Below are 14652 nucleotides of genomic sequence, written 5' to 3'. Positions count from 1 at the left end.
TTCGATTGTGGGTACGGGCTAAAACAAGATTACATTTCTTCAAGGGTTTTAAATTACGCTTACGTATTTGTAAGGTGTTATTACCTTACCATTTGTGTCACCCTTATCATCACTTGTTCAATGTCACATGATATAATCACATGATTTGGATTTGATCACGTGAAATAATTGTCTATGTTGAAATGGATAAGAACTGTGAACGACAGGAATATGGAAGCGACGGATGCGATTTGGATTGATCAAGCAAAGTTAGTACTGTTCAGTCATGAAAGCTCCGTTACAGAATTAGCTTGTTCTAATCTGCTGATCCAATGATATCTATCAAATCGTTCAAGTCTATGAGTGTGCACCAAAGCTTGCACACTTATTCCTCATTTCTATCGCCGCAGTGCACCGATAACACGGCGCGTTATCTCCTTCATACAAATAAGCTCAGAACTTCCTCCCAAAAGAGGTTTAGCTGGCCTCAAATCCGGCTCGCCGATTGGCTGGCTCATAGCCGTGGGCATAACTGTGCTTGTTTATAGTGCACCATCTTCAGCCAGCGTCTGCAAGCTCGCAGCTCCCGCCCTTGTCTCGCAGGCCTTTCTCTCGCAAGTGTGGTCTGGTGCTTACTACTGGACTCTCCCTACGATCCATCTTTCCTTCCCTTTTTTCCTTCTTTTGCTCCCTCCTTCGTCCTTCGACACCAGCATCGTTTCTCTCCTTTTTTCTTGTCGTCGTCGTTACATCATGCTGCTGCAGCCTTTCAACACTGCCGCTGCTGCTCTTGCCGCCGCGGCTGCCCTTTTCGCACCCTTTGCCGACGCTGCTGCTGCTCATCCGGCTTCCGTCTATGCTTTCCCCAAGTCTTGCGCTGGAAAGCAGCACGACATCCCTTCGCTTCGTCCTGCTGAGGCCCGTCTTGTCTTCGCCGAGCGTCTCGGTGTTTCGCGTTACCACAAGCTCGGATATCAGGTGTGTTGTCTTCTGTTTGTTTCGTCGAAGGATGCGGTCGCTGCGTGGTAGATTTCGTGTGGATAGTTTGGGTGGTGATAAATTGGTCGTATCGATTCTTGCACGTATTAACTGTGTCGACAACGGATTGTTAATATATCAAACCGTTCTGTTTATCTGGAGTGGGTGAAGAGTTGCTGTGTCAATCTCGTTAATTACTTCCCTGTCTTATCGATCAATTGGTTGCTTATCGCAAATCTGTCTACCTACTTCGACACGCATTCCGTCATCTCCATCTGCAGTGTAGTATTAGATTCTGACTCTATCTAGGGACAAGACATGAAGGTTCTCGACCTCGAGCGCTTCTCTGGTGAGCACACAGGACTCTGGAGAGATAAGAGCGAGAACGTCGTTGTCGTCATTTCTGGTGTTTCCAGTGGTAAGGACGTTTTCCCCGAGTCGCGTCCTGCTTTCTTCATCTCCGAGACCCCTGACGCTGAGTCTTTCCGTGACCTTGCCACTTCTTTTGTCAAGGAATCGCAGCAGCTTGTTGGTGACCTTGGTGTCCGTATTTTCTCTGATGCCGAAGGATCGGCTATCACTGTTGTTCCTGACATTGACCTTTGCATTGCTGGACATCAGGAGACTGTTGCTCGTTCTCAGTGCGCTGAGGTTGCCGATGTCGATGTTTCCAAGAGCTTTGCTCAAGTTTTCGGCGAGGACTTCGCTTCTACTTTTGACGCCCATTCGGCTGTTGATTTTGCCTTCATGGATGAGGCACTTGCCTTCAATTCGTTCGTCGAGGGCTTTCCCCAGTCTGTTCGTTCGAACAACCAGCTTGCTGTCCTTTTCTTCAATTCCTTGAACTCTATCAAGCTTCAGGATGGTGCTGAGTCGAACAAGTATATTATTGCCTCTTCCCTTTTCTCCAACTTGCTTAACAAGCTTGTTCTCGAGACCTCGCCTTCCGTACCTGTCACCGCTGTTCTCCTTCCAGGTGGTCCCAAGGCTGCTGTCAAGAAGTCCAAGCGTGACGTTTCTGCGTCTGCATTCGGTGATCAGCACTCTTCGCCTGCTATTTCTGTTGGTATCCTTGCTGAGTCTCCTTCGTATACCACGCAGGAGGAGTGTGAGATTATGACTAACTACTGCTCTAATGGTCACGGTTATTGCACGGAGATGTACGGTCAGGAAGGTTACTTCGGTTGCCAGTGCATTTCTACTTACGACGAGACTACCCGTCAACGAACATACTGGGCTGGAGACTACTGCCAGAAGTACGACGTTTCTGTTCCATTCAATATCTTCTTCTGGGGTCTTATTGTTACACTTTTGTTCGTTGGATTCATCATCAAGGCTATGGTTTCTATGGGCTCTGAGGAACTTCCTGCAGTTTTGGCTGCTGCCACTCTTGTCCAAACCAAGGCATAAAGCAGTGGTTGTCTTTTTATAATTTAGAATGGTTGGCAAGGACAGGACAATTTTTTATCAGTTTCAAAAATGACTTGATGGGAAGATGATTTCTTTTCTCTTTTGGTTTTTTCATATTTTCATATTTTTCATTTTTCATCTTGTGGGTTTCTTTTTATTCATCGTAATTTAGACTTGGCGGAGATGTGGGGTAGTTAGGCAGGCGGGTAGTTGATAAATTTACAGTTTTATTATGTATACAATATATATATATATATATATATATATTTATGTATAGTTACATATGATCCATTGGTTTATATAATTTGAAAACCGGCCGATGGATAATTTGTAGTGGCCATCTAGTTCCCTTTTTGGCTTTTCGATTACTTTTCTATATTATTTTTTATGTTTTGTTTCAAAGTAGAGTAATACGGATTTGGAGTGGGATGTAACTAGAATTTATATATATTATTGCCGCTATATAATTATTTTTTTGGTAATTGGATTGTAGAAGTGAATTACTTGGATAATTTAGTGAAGAACATGAAATGGAAGCAATAGCAGATAACCTCGTGGAGTTTCTGGTTCAAATCTGGAAAGGCGTCAATGGACTGTTAAGCTGCCTATTATTTCCAGTAGGAACAAATTCTCAAGATTCGATTCATTCGACTAATGGAAATCACACAATCATCCGTCAAGATCAAGAAGAAGGCAATCATTTTGACTTAAATTCCAGTACACCAGCAGTTCAATATGATACAATATTAATACTAGGAGCTAGGCCAGTGAATTATCGGCAATTTGCCGTGACTCTATATTCAGGTTAATGTACTACCCCCTACTTCGAAAGAAGAAAGAGCTAAGCCAAATAATTATAAACCTGTCTGCTGTCCGTGCTGCGCTCTATATATTCGCGCTCCAACATTGCGTCGATTCTCTTTTTGATCAGCACCGCATCTGGTTTGAATCGCGTAGCCAGTTGAGCAGTTACCTCAGATACCAGGATATTATGTTCCAAAGTTTTTCGTGCTTTCATAATACGCACGATGGCAGCGTCGGTCTGATATCTTCGTTGTGCATCAACTTTATCCACAGTGTCTTTGCGTTCAGCATCGGTCTCTGTCTTATTGATGTATGCCACTGTGGGAATCTTGATCCTGATATACTGACTTTCGAAGCCGGCATTGAAAAAAAATCGGTCGGTCAAGTTTATTTCCTTCGACATAGGCTCTTTGAGTAAAATCCGCGTCTTCGGCACCACAGCTAGCGACTGCAAATTACGGACAAGCTCCATGTCGGGAATAGACGTTGCTGCCTTGATTTCGGCATAAGTCAGAGATCCACCATCAGGTACTCTGTTGAATAGCATTAATATAACCATCGCGTACGTTGACACGTTGATCTCGTGCTTGCGTTTCTTGAAAGTCGCCCGAACATCTGCCGTGCCCATATTGGGATTCCAGTTCAGTACTCGTCCGCTGTGCCGGTCCATGTAAAATTTTTCAAACGATCGCTTTACTTGTTCGATCTCTGCCGGGTACATGCAGGTGCTGTTTTCGGTGCTCGATAGCGATACCGGCCAGTTCGTAGATGTCAGTACAGATAGGGCAAGCTCAATCGACGAATCGCTCTTGAACTCCTGCATCATGTCGCTTGACAGCTTCATGTCTTTGAACATACCCTCAAGCTTTGTCGTAAATGAAAACCCAACCTCCATTTTCAACTTTGTAATCATTAATCTCTCAGTGTCGTCAGAAACGGACCGGCCGCCCAATAACCGCTTGGCCAAATGTGTCTTGTAATATGTCTCAAACACGTCTTTGTCGGCAATATATCTAAACAGTGTGATAGCCCTGTCAAGAACCGCTTCAGCTTCGTCTTCAGTCTTACCCTTCAAGCCTTTCTTCAAGTTCTCGTCGATGAAAAGCGACAGAAACTCGCTACTTCGCGGCATCCGGTTGATGAACGCCGACATCGCGTTCGTCAGTGACGTTTGTACTTGATTGTCAGATTCCATGGTCTCATTTAAAATCTTGTCATATTTGTCTTTCAGTGACAACACAGCTTCGACCCATTTGAACGCCGCCGTAGTCGCCGCCGTTTGCGCGGAAACGCCTTTCTTCGGATGTTGTGGATCTTTAGTAATTTCCTGGTCTGCGTCGCGATTGAGGTCGCTTCCTTGGCTGATGATCAGATCATTCAGTTCCGACCGCAGCTCAGTTTTATCTGGGTCCACGCGCTTTGAAAGTCGATATAGCCTCGATAAATCGTCAAACCGGTCATTTTCAATCATCACGGTTAAGCCAGACTGCTCGGATTTCATAACGCTAACAATATTCTTAGTAATGAGCGATTCTTCAATTATCTTTGTTACTTTCGGTTCCGTCGGAAGTGATAGATACGACATGGCGCGATCATGTTCCTGTTGTAATCGTTTCTCAGTCTCGATCAGATATTGGCTCGAGTTGCAGTCTCGAGATAACTTTTCAGCCTCTGACTGGTAGAATTCGTTGGACGAATGGAGAAATTTAGGTTCAAATGAGCGAGAATAAACAGTTTCGCCATCTTGTTTATCTTCAGGTAGTGATTCAAGCATGAGAACGATTGCCTTGATGGACGAAGTGTCAATTATGTCGCCCTGTCTTTGTAACTTGATTTGGTCGAGAATGATGGCGTAGATGTGTTCGCCTACTTGGAAATCCGGATTACGTATGACATTATCGCGAAACAGTGCAAGTCCAGCGTCGTAAATCAAAGGCAGCTGCAACTCTTTGCAGTAAACCCGGTCCATATACATCAGAATATCGCTGATCATCCGCATGCAGAGGCAATGATCCTCCCACTGTGATTTAACTGCCTTCAAGAACCGGATACCGCCCTCTCGCTGGTCACCGGCTGCCAGAGGAACCGCGAGTGTCGAGCCGATATCTCCAGTTCCGGCAAGTGAATTTGCAGTATTGCTTGCCAGCGGAACCAGGTCGGCCAGCACCATTTCTCGTAAGTGGGCTGCGACAAATAGCTTGAATGCTCCGTAAAGTCGCTCCGCATGCTTCTTAAGCACTAATGTATAAGCTGTTCGATATAGCTCTTCGTAGGATAACCGCGACGCGTTTTTGCGATACATTTCCTGCATTGCAGTCGCTAATACGGTCCATGAGTCGTCGAAATTGACGTCGACAGCATCGCGCTTGGCTGGTCAGCGGCCGCTAGAAAACTTGTCAAAAAAAAAACTTACATTGCGAGGGGGTCGCATTTTAATTCGTGATTTTCCGCTCGACATCATGCTATTTATATTATTTTGTGAATGTATAATTATAGTATTAGCGATATTCTTTCGCAGCTGTGGAGAGCTGTCAAGCGGAATCACTGGGATTATGTTATGGCGGCTCACAAGATCTAACTACATATTTTGTTATATTTTGTCAGATGATGCCTACGATACCAAAATATAATAATATACACCGAAATAATATATATATGTATATATATGTATAAGATACAACAGTGTGCTATGCTACTGCTAATGCAAAATACGGAGATATCATTATTTATTCCACCATAGCAAACTCTACGACATACTTGGGCCGAACTGATCATTCACCAGAAGATATCAGAAACTAACAAATATCCAACCTATCCAGCAGCTGGGCTATCTTGATTTTCCGAACGTAAGCAAAATACAGAAAAATTCTGATGAAACGAATAATACAATCAATATCATAAAGTAAGCAATACCATGGATCATCAAATCATCAAACTCATCAGGATCATTATCCGATCATTCATCTTCCGAGAAGCGCATGCTGATTGAATTCACGCAATGTCTTTCGTCCACCGGTGTTTTATATCCTTCGCCAGAAAAAATATGCCCGAGATGTCCTCCACAACCGGAACAAACCATTTCAGTGCGAACCATACCAAAAGACTTATCTTCAAACCTCGTAATCGAGCCGGGGATCGCCTCGAAAAAAGCAGGCCATCCGCAACCAGAGTCAAATTTAGACTCGGAACGATATAATGGCTGGTTGCATCCCGCACAATGGTACACTCCCTTTTGATGATGGTATTCGTATTCTCCAGTGAACGGCCGTTCAGTGCCCTTTTCTCGCAGTACACGAAACTGTTCTGGGGTCAATACCGCACGCCATTCGGACGGTGACTTAGTTACTGGATATTGCGATTTCATGGCAGAAGTCTTGTATTCAGCCATTTTGAATTTGATGCTGTTGGAAACGTTCCTTGTGTTCGATAGAACTGGAAGCGACAAATATACGCTTTGGCAGCTTCGAAATCTGGTATTACCAGAGAATGAGCGAAATAAGAAACCCGTGGTTGACCGTAATAGCTGCTGTAGCTATCTGTTATTGTATTAGCTCTGATAGTTGGAAATATATATGACAGTAAGAGCAGCTGATTAGATAATTATTGATGAACATGAAAATGTGGAGAAGTCCCACTCAATACAGCCGACAAAGATCGGCTCGTTGACGTCAATCCGATGGCGACAAAGATGTCAGGAGTGAACAGATAAGCAGATCTAATCGTAAAGCTTTTCTTCTATTCGTTATTATTCATGTTTTTATCACCAAGATATCAGGAAAATTGCGTGAAAATCAGTATTACATACGTCTTAAATCCACTGTCATGGCGCAGATACGGCTTAAAAAGGTGATAGTTGCGCGTTTAGACGAGTTTATTATGTAAACAATGTAAACGCGTTTACGCGTTTTCATTATAGATCATCTATTATTCGATTATTCAACTCAACCCACTAGAATTCAGTAAGAATGGATAGGCTGTGGACATCTCAGAATTCGGTGGATATGCTGACGACTTCGGTTTCAAAGTTACAATTATCCACTCGTGGAGAGGTCCTCGCGTCATCTCGACCGCCGACTGATCCGTCAGAGCCCTCGTTGCTGTCCGATCTTCCATATACACTTCAAGGCCACACATCGTCGACGTTGCCCTTTCTCGACACACGGACAATTGGATTACCACCATCGCTGCCGCTACCTGTGTTAGCAGTTCTGAACGCATTAGTAGAGCCTGCGCTGCTCTATAAGACGCTGACTGTGTACATAGAGTCACCGAGTGGCCTTGTCGGGCAAGCGTTTCGGAGGGTTATCGAGGACGAGCTGCAAGGATATTTACGATTAGTGAGCAAGATAGAAGAAGAAATCCGTAAAGAGATTGCTGCAGAAACAGTGGAGGGATGGACATTTGGAGGAGTCACACTTAAAAAATGTGTGTACTGGCTCCGAGAGTCGACCATGGTGTTGCGATTGATGACTGACATGACCGATCGATCGAAAGATAAATCTGGTGGTCAGTTATTGTCGATATTGTACAGTTACAATTCACACGGAGATCCGTTTGTGTCAGGGTTTGCGGATCGGATTCTGGCTAGAGTGTCGCGGCCGATCTATGAACTACTCTGCCAATATATATACTCGGGCGACTTTCGCGATCCATACGACGAGTTTTTCATCCGCAAAGGTCCCACAGAATCGACGCAGGGTGCACAATGGGATGGTAAGTTTAAGCTTATTCCGGACCAAGTGCCGACGTTCATCTCTGCCGAGATTGTCGAGAAAGTGTACCAGACAGGGAAATCTCTTGATTTCATTAAGACCAGTTGCGGAGATTCATCTTGGGTCGACACATTTCGGACGACGCATGCAAAAACATTCAGCTATGATGATGCCATTAACACCGTCGAACTGTCTATTGATATAGCGTATCAAGCTGCGGTCGGACATCTGATGGAATTACTGACGAATCGATTCAAGCTAAGGCAGCATATTCAGGCACTGAAGAACTTTCTCTTACTTGGGCAGGGAGACTTCATTGCGCTATTAATGGAACTTCTCGCACCGTCCCTTGAAAGCCCTGCAAACATGCTATATCGACATAATCTGACTTCGACTCTGGAAACCGCTATTCGGGGGTCCAACGCACAGTTCTCGCCGCCGGAAGTCTTGCAAAGTCTGGATGCTCGTATGCTCGAGCTCTCGCACGGGGAAATTGGCTGGGATGTGTTCACTCTTGAATACAAAGTAGATGCGCCTCTTGACGTAATTCTCAACTCATCTTCCACTCGCCAGTATCTTAAGATTTTCAATTTTCTGTGGCGATTGAAGCGTGTTGGCTTCTCTCTCAACTCGTCCTGGCGACGCTCCATCACAGGTGCACGAGGGATCTTATCGTCAAGGAATTTTCAGCAAATTTGGAAACCGGCCAGAGGTACTTGTTCGGAAATGATCCATTGTACTGGTCAACTAGAATATTATATCCTCTACGAGGTTATCGAGTCCTCCTGGATCGAGCTTCAAACACAGCTAACCGACCGAAATGATATCACACTTGACCAATTGATCGCTGTACATTCGAAATACCTTTCTAATATTACTCATAAGGGTCTTCTATCGTCATCTCTAATCCATTTACTTCATGATCTGCTTAAAATCATGCTTTCCTTTTCAGATTCTATCGACGCTTTGTACAATTTCTCGATGGACTATTATGATGCTGAGACAGAGATCGATACAGACAGTCTCCAGACGATTTCTGAACGCATCCATCATCTTCGTTCGTCGTTTAGAGCTACCTTACAGAAACTAATATCTCAGTTATCTCGACAGAATGATTCTGAGATGAGGTTTTTGGGCATTCGGCTTAACTTCAATGAATTCTACTTGGTCAAATCATAAATACACTTAATTTTCAATATTAAATAACGCCTAAAAATATTATACACTGTTCCTCAGCCTACTTTGCAATTATTCGGATAGATATCCTACTATTGTAGATCAAACGATTCTGCAAATCGCTGCAAATCTTGCCATTCAGTCTTCATGCCTGGTTGCGTAGCAGCCTGGTAGTTCGAGCCTAAAGGCACTCCAGCCGCGTGGTCGATGTGTCCATGGATGCTGTCTGCGCCCTGACCTGTCGCTGGAAGGACCACAGGAGCAGACACAGGATGAAATTCATGAGTCGAGATGGATGATGAGGCAGAGGATACGCTCGACTGAGTTGATCGCAAAGGTGGAATAGAATGCCGGTGCGAAACTATCGGCGGCCCTCCATATGACTGACCAGAATACTGGGACCCAGGGAATAATCCTGAAAAGTCACCGTATTGCGACGTCGCACCTGGTTGCCGGTATTGTTGAGCATATGCAATCATTGCAGGACCAGAAGCATTAGTATTCAAATTTGCTCCAGCATTGGCCGTTCCCACTGGTGCAGCAGGTCCCACAGGTCCCGCAGACGGGCCGATAGACGGCGTCACATTGGACACTCCGCTCGAAGCTGCAGCACTAGAATACAATGCTTGAGATGAAGCACTAGTGTATGCGGACGAGTTTCCAGACGTATAATTCGGTCCTGAACTCATATACGTTTGCCCACCCGCTTGTTGAGAAAGTAGATACATTCCTGACACCGGTTGCTGGACCTGCACTTGGACTTGAGCATTAGGAGTCTGATAGGTACCCGAATGTGAAATTGCCATGCTCGATGTATAAGGTGGGTCAAAGCAATAGTCCGTTCTCCGAAAGTTAGCAAGTGATATCACATTCTCTAGCTCGAAAAAATCTTTGCTCACGACTCCTTCCGAAACCGATGCCGTGCGCGAGGTTACTCGCGATCCAGCTGTCGATGCTCCGGGTTGATCTACAACATCTAGTAAACCATGCAACATGCCAGGCGATGCCGGCCGGGATGGGGCTGTAATACTTGGCCGTACGTGCTGACTGTGACTGGACTGCGATAATGAACGACCGGAACCAGCCGTCAGCTCGTCGTCATACCGATGAACAAGCCAGCTGCGCGGATCGTGCATATACTCAATTTCGCCATCGAGATCACAGTCGTCAAACAAATCAGGAATCGTAGGCACGTCTGCAACGCTCTCATCGTCTGATCCCAAGTCGGAAAAGCCAGGGAACAGTCCAGTTGGGCCAGTCGTACTCACCCCAATTCCAGATGCAGATTGATTTTGCGGTAAATAGGTCGAATCATTAATGCGAGCTCTCTCAACAAGGTAATACATTCGGCATTGCAGCATGCCGAGGAGTAAATCGGACGGCACATTATTTCGCAGATTCGTATCAAGCCAGGAAATCGTGTCATGTACTCTTACCAAATTTGAGTTACACGCATTTATATCAAAAATCCTGTTTGCTATCGTTGGTAGGATTGGTCGCTCTGCACTAGTTGTACTTGTTCCAGGACCAGAACCAGACTGATATTGGCTGTTCGCTCTTGTGGCGAGATCCAGCGTCTCGAGCCAGTACTTCCTGGCAACCCCGGACCCAGCACCAAATCCAGAGGCACTTGAGTCGATCGGCAATGCGTAACTGTCGACGCGATGTCTAAATTTGGCCAAATCATCGTACAAAATAGTGCTTTGTTGCTGAGGGTCGATGGAGTTGGGACGAATGGGTAAATGAGAGCTCCCAGACACTACTAAGCTACCCCCAGACGATGACGTAGAAGAACGATAGAAAAACGAGTCTGAGGAGTTCAATAAAGACAATTGTTGAAACAATTCTTGAGTCGCTTTGTTTTGCTGCTCCGAGCCACGGCTCTGGACCTCGTGGAGTGCCATGACGGGATGAAGAAACATGGCCAGAGTTAGAACTGGTGCTCCGACACAGCCATCAGCTAAGTTTGAATCCAGTTGTTGCGTCCATCGCAGATTAATGTGATAAACGACGTGCTCGCGAAGTGCACGGTCTGAGAGAACGGTAGCAGCAACGGAAGCGACAGAGGAGGTCGAAGACTGGAATAAGTCTCGAAAGTATACGGTGAGCGCTGACCAGCATATATGAACATCTGCTAATGTAACTGAGAGTGCTCGAAGTCGAGTCACGGCTTCATCGAGAGGTCGAAATAGAACGAGAATCGTTTCCAGTTTGTCGACAAAGTCTCGGTGCGTCCATGAATCGGGTGACAGCAGATCAACTACTGTAGCTTTATTTGCTATGAAAAGTCAGTCGGAAGCATTTAATCGGGGAGAACAGAATGAGAGAGATATACGCACAAGTCTTATGAAGAGAATGATGATCAGTAGAAATGACGCGAACAAGAGCAGGCATACACCGTCTAACCGATAATGCGGCCGAATACAGAGAAATAGGATCGTGAGGTAGAAACGGTCGCAGAGGACCCGAGAGGTTGAGCTCCGCAAGACGTGTTGATAACAATTTTTCTGCTTGCGCGAATCTGTGAAAGTAAGAATATACGAGCATGATTGATCGGATAGCTGCCTCGATCACTGGAAATCGACATAGATCTACCGCCAGCTGCTCGAAATAGTATGCGAGAGGGTCGAGGGAAATGAGATGAGGGTATTTGGACAGGACATGAAGTCTGATAGTGCGGTAGAGCGGGTTGGGCGAGGATATTAGAGCTAAGACTTTTTGCGGACCTACCCTCTCAATCTCGGCAATAATGCATGACGCCAGGACTTGTGGAGAGGGTGGAGAATGGTGGGGAAAGTCATGACCAGCGATACAGAACGTTGAGCCAGACCGAGTCGTGGCATAAATGAGAAGCAAGGAAAGATCGAATGAGGTAGTAAAAATATCGAAAGAGAAAGATAGAAGGTCATTTGACTGCTGGAGAAAAGTGAAAATTTTTGATTTGACTGAGTCAATTTCGGAAGGAATTAGTGAAAGTTGCAGGGAGGATTTTGATGGCAAGATGAACGAGGAGGACGAATATTGGAACAACCTGCGCATAGAGGAATTCGTAAAAACATGAAGAGGAATAGAAGAGGTTATAATTGACTCCAGGAGAAGAGATTCGAGGAGCTTTTGATCCTGTGAAGATGGTCTTCGCTTTGGATCTAACTTCGCCCGCTTCGAGGCAGAATCTCTGTCCGCAGCCTGTTTGAGATTGACTTCGTGAGCGAGCTGGTTGTGAAATTAGTATAAAGATGAGAAAATCTAGAGGAAGAGGAACAATGAGAAAACATACACGAAGACGCAGATCTGCGGGCATGCCTTTACAATCAAGACCATGCTTCTTGACACGATATGGATTATAATGAGCCCAGGAAGCGTCACAGTAGTTGCATCTGAAGATAGATGGGGCATTGGACCGCTTGACCTCATGGGCTATCGAGTCAGCGACCGAGTCGCGCGGTCTGCCAGCCTTTCGCTTGGCAGGAGCGATTTGGGGGAGCGATTGGGCGGACGTTGTCGAGATTGGAGGAGAGGACGAAGCTGGAAGGAGAGGTGGGAGGTATGCGGAGGAAGGTGGTATTGAAGGATGATGAGAGGAGGAGGAAGTGGTGGATATTGAGGATATTGTGGATTGTGTGGGCTGAACAGATTGCGAAGCAGTCGAGGACTGTGAGGAAGATTGCTGAGAAAAGTGCGACGAGGGTGCAGCAATAGACGGCAGGATTTGTGGAAGACGTGGAGGGTTTGTAGATGTAGCTGAAGTGGTGGCCGTCGAGACGGTAGTGTTGGAGATCGTGTTGGATGCGGAAGACGATGAGGACGAAGAAGTCTGCGCCGGTAGAGGCAACGCAGGATGCTGGAGTGGCAGTTGCTGATACTGCGAATAAAGCTGTAGAGGGCGATGCGAAGGAGCCGGCGGAGGAAGAGAAACCAGGCTGCCCGAGCCGAGATGGTCGAGGACCATGAAGGTAGATGGCAAAGGACTCTGGATTTGGAGGACGGCGGCCTTGCTTCTGAGGTGATCTCGTCGACTATCCTCGGAGATATCTGACAAAACAGAGAGCAAAACGTATCAGAACGCAGCTGAATGCAGCAGAGCAGGAACGAAACAAAAGAAGAATTCGACTTTGAAATCAAATGCGGATAGACTTTCAGGGCTTCCGGGTGGTGTAGTGGTAAAATCACCTGTTTTTGACGATTGCGGGAACAGATCAAGCGTGGACAGAGGACACGGAGCAGGTCAAAGAACTATTACGTAATTGAATTAGAGACTGGCAATATATTTTCATAATGTAGTTAATTAGATTATATATATTGTATTATTTCGAATGTAGAGTGTTAATATATGAAAGTGCTGTGGGATGTGGTTGGATGTGGATTGGAGATGATTTTGCGCCGAAAATCTTGACTAAAGCTATTACAAATGATCAAAGAAACTGTATGACATAATTATTAATCCTACTATATCATAATACTGTTATATTGCCATATAATACTATATATTAGGTCGAATTACTGTTTACATAACGCGAAATATATAGCAAAAATACTCAAAAGAAAATAATTAAATAGTCCATCAGCTCACTTTAACTTTATCCGCCTCGGTACTCCTGCGTAAATGTAAAGATTGGCACAGTTATGCCTCCCCAGTGCTCGTGCGTTCATTAGCCTACCGGTCAATAATCAGGCCATTATTGGACTATGATTATGTAACAAGATGTATTATATAATCATACATTCATATAACCATTTACAAAATATCTTACATAATCATTTACCTCCGCTGAACTGATCGGGGTACAAATATAACACCTTCTTTCTTCAAGTCCCGAATTATCGGCGCAGCACCATATGTGGTTGTCGCTGCTGCTTCGTCTGCTTCCCTTCTGTTCTTGTCGTTGTCTTCACCGTCATCTCTCCATCGTAGCGCCCGTCCTCGAGGAAGCGGAATGCCGTCTGCAACTCGCTCTCCCAAATCGACTCGAAGATAAATCTCTTTGCAATCACCGGCAGTCTCATTGATTTCCTCATAATCCTGCCACTCACGATATTCGCAGCCTTCAGGTGGCAGCCCCGTACTATTCCACAGCGGATCCCAGTATATGCTCCTTCTTTCCCGTCCCTTGAGCACATAAACACCACTGTTATTCTCGTACCGTTCTCGTCCATCCGTAGTAATCAACTTCCCATCATCGGTCTTCCGACTCTGTTCTTTTGCCTTCCGCACAAGAACAATCTGCTTTTCCAGATCAGCCAGTAATTTTCGATCTGGTCCCTGTAATCGCCCCTCGCCATCTAATTCTTTCAGTCGTTCAATCTGCCGTTCCATTCGCTCCGGATTCCGTCTAGACAATTTTTCCACCATCTGCGCGCTCCTTTCGGCTTTAGCCTTTTTGATTGCATTAGCCTTGTCCTTTTTGTCTACATTATGTCAGTATAGTTAGATGAATATCAATATACTCACGCTGGGCTTGTGCCGGATTATATCCTTTTTCCCGAGCCATTTGCAGTCAATAATAGTATATAGTTATGAACAGATCAATATCCAGCATACGCTATTCATTTATATCAGAACGGTTCTAGCTTCATGTTGCTGTCAATTGTTCAT

The 14652-nt window shown here is 45.2% G+C and overlaps 6 protein-coding genes across 6 annotated transcripts; 2 read left to right on the top strand and 4 right to left on the bottom strand.

The window, feature by feature from the left end:
* The first annotated feature begins 590 nt into the window (after positions 1-590).
* Positions 591-2834, top strand: V1516DRAFT_634289 (uncharacterized protein). Its single transcript, XM_066919990.1, has 2 exons — positions 591-957; positions 1267-2834. Exons 1-2 carry the CDS (start codon positions 733-735, stop codon positions 2365-2367), a joined length of 1326 nt encoding a protein of 441 aa, XP_066779063.1. The 5' UTR covers positions 591-732; the 3' UTR covers positions 2368-2834.
* Positions 2792-5692, bottom strand: V1516DRAFT_689706 (Cullin). Its single transcript, XM_066923817.1, has 2 exons — positions 5585-5692; positions 2792-5536 (listed from the first exon to the last, which is right to left on the bottom strand). The coding sequence occupies exons 1-2, from the start codon at positions 5630-5632 to the stop codon at positions 3209-3211; spliced, it is 2376 nt and encodes a 791-aa protein (XP_066779062.1). The 5' UTR covers positions 5633-5692; the 3' UTR covers positions 2792-3208.
* Positions 5693-5735: 43 nt separating this feature from the next.
* On the bottom strand, positions 5736-6922 carry V1516DRAFT_671234 (Mss4-like protein). The gene has a single exon (XM_066921525.1). The coding sequence runs from the start codon at positions 6557-6559 to the stop codon at positions 6128-6130; it is 432 nt and encodes a 143-aa protein (XP_066779061.1). The 5' UTR covers positions 6560-6922; the 3' UTR covers positions 5736-6127.
* A 167-nt stretch (positions 6923-7089) lies between these two features.
* Positions 7090-9195, top strand: V1516DRAFT_671233 (Spc98 family-domain-containing protein). The gene has a single exon (XM_066921524.1). The coding sequence runs from the start codon at positions 7137-7139 to the stop codon at positions 9060-9062; it is 1926 nt and encodes a 641-aa protein (XP_066779060.1). The 5' UTR covers positions 7090-7136; the 3' UTR covers positions 9063-9195.
* Positions 9152-13008, bottom strand: V1516DRAFT_684216 (uncharacterized protein; the record flags this gene model as incomplete). Its single annotated transcript, XM_066923554.1, has 3 exons — positions 9152-11337; positions 11399-12272; positions 12337-13008. 3 exons carry the CDS (start codon positions 13006-13008, stop codon positions 9152-9154), a joined length of 3732 nt encoding a protein of 1243 aa, XP_066779059.1.
* Positions 13009-13818: 810 nt separating this feature from the next.
* On the bottom strand, positions 13819-14548 carry V1516DRAFT_621077 (uncharacterized protein; the record flags this gene model as incomplete). The annotated part of the gene is made up of 2 exons (XM_066919513.1): positions 13819-14465; positions 14509-14548. The coding sequence occupies 2 exons, from the start codon at positions 14546-14548 to the stop codon at positions 13819-13821; spliced, it is 687 nt and encodes a 228-aa protein (XP_066779058.1).
* Between the last annotated feature and the right edge of the window lie 104 nt (positions 14549-14652).

This window comes from Lipomyces oligophaga (assembly GCF_038497815.1).
Source record: "Lipomyces oligophaga strain CBS 7107 unplaced genomic scaffold V1516scaffold_2, whole genome shotgun sequence".
In the NCBI taxonomy this organism is placed as follows: Eukaryota; Fungi; Ascomycota; class Lipomycetes; order Lipomycetales; family Lipomycetaceae; genus Lipomyces; species [Lipomyces] oligophaga.
The sequence above is the reverse complement of the archived record's forward strand: the minus strand, read 5'-3'. Positions and strand labels throughout refer to the sequence as shown.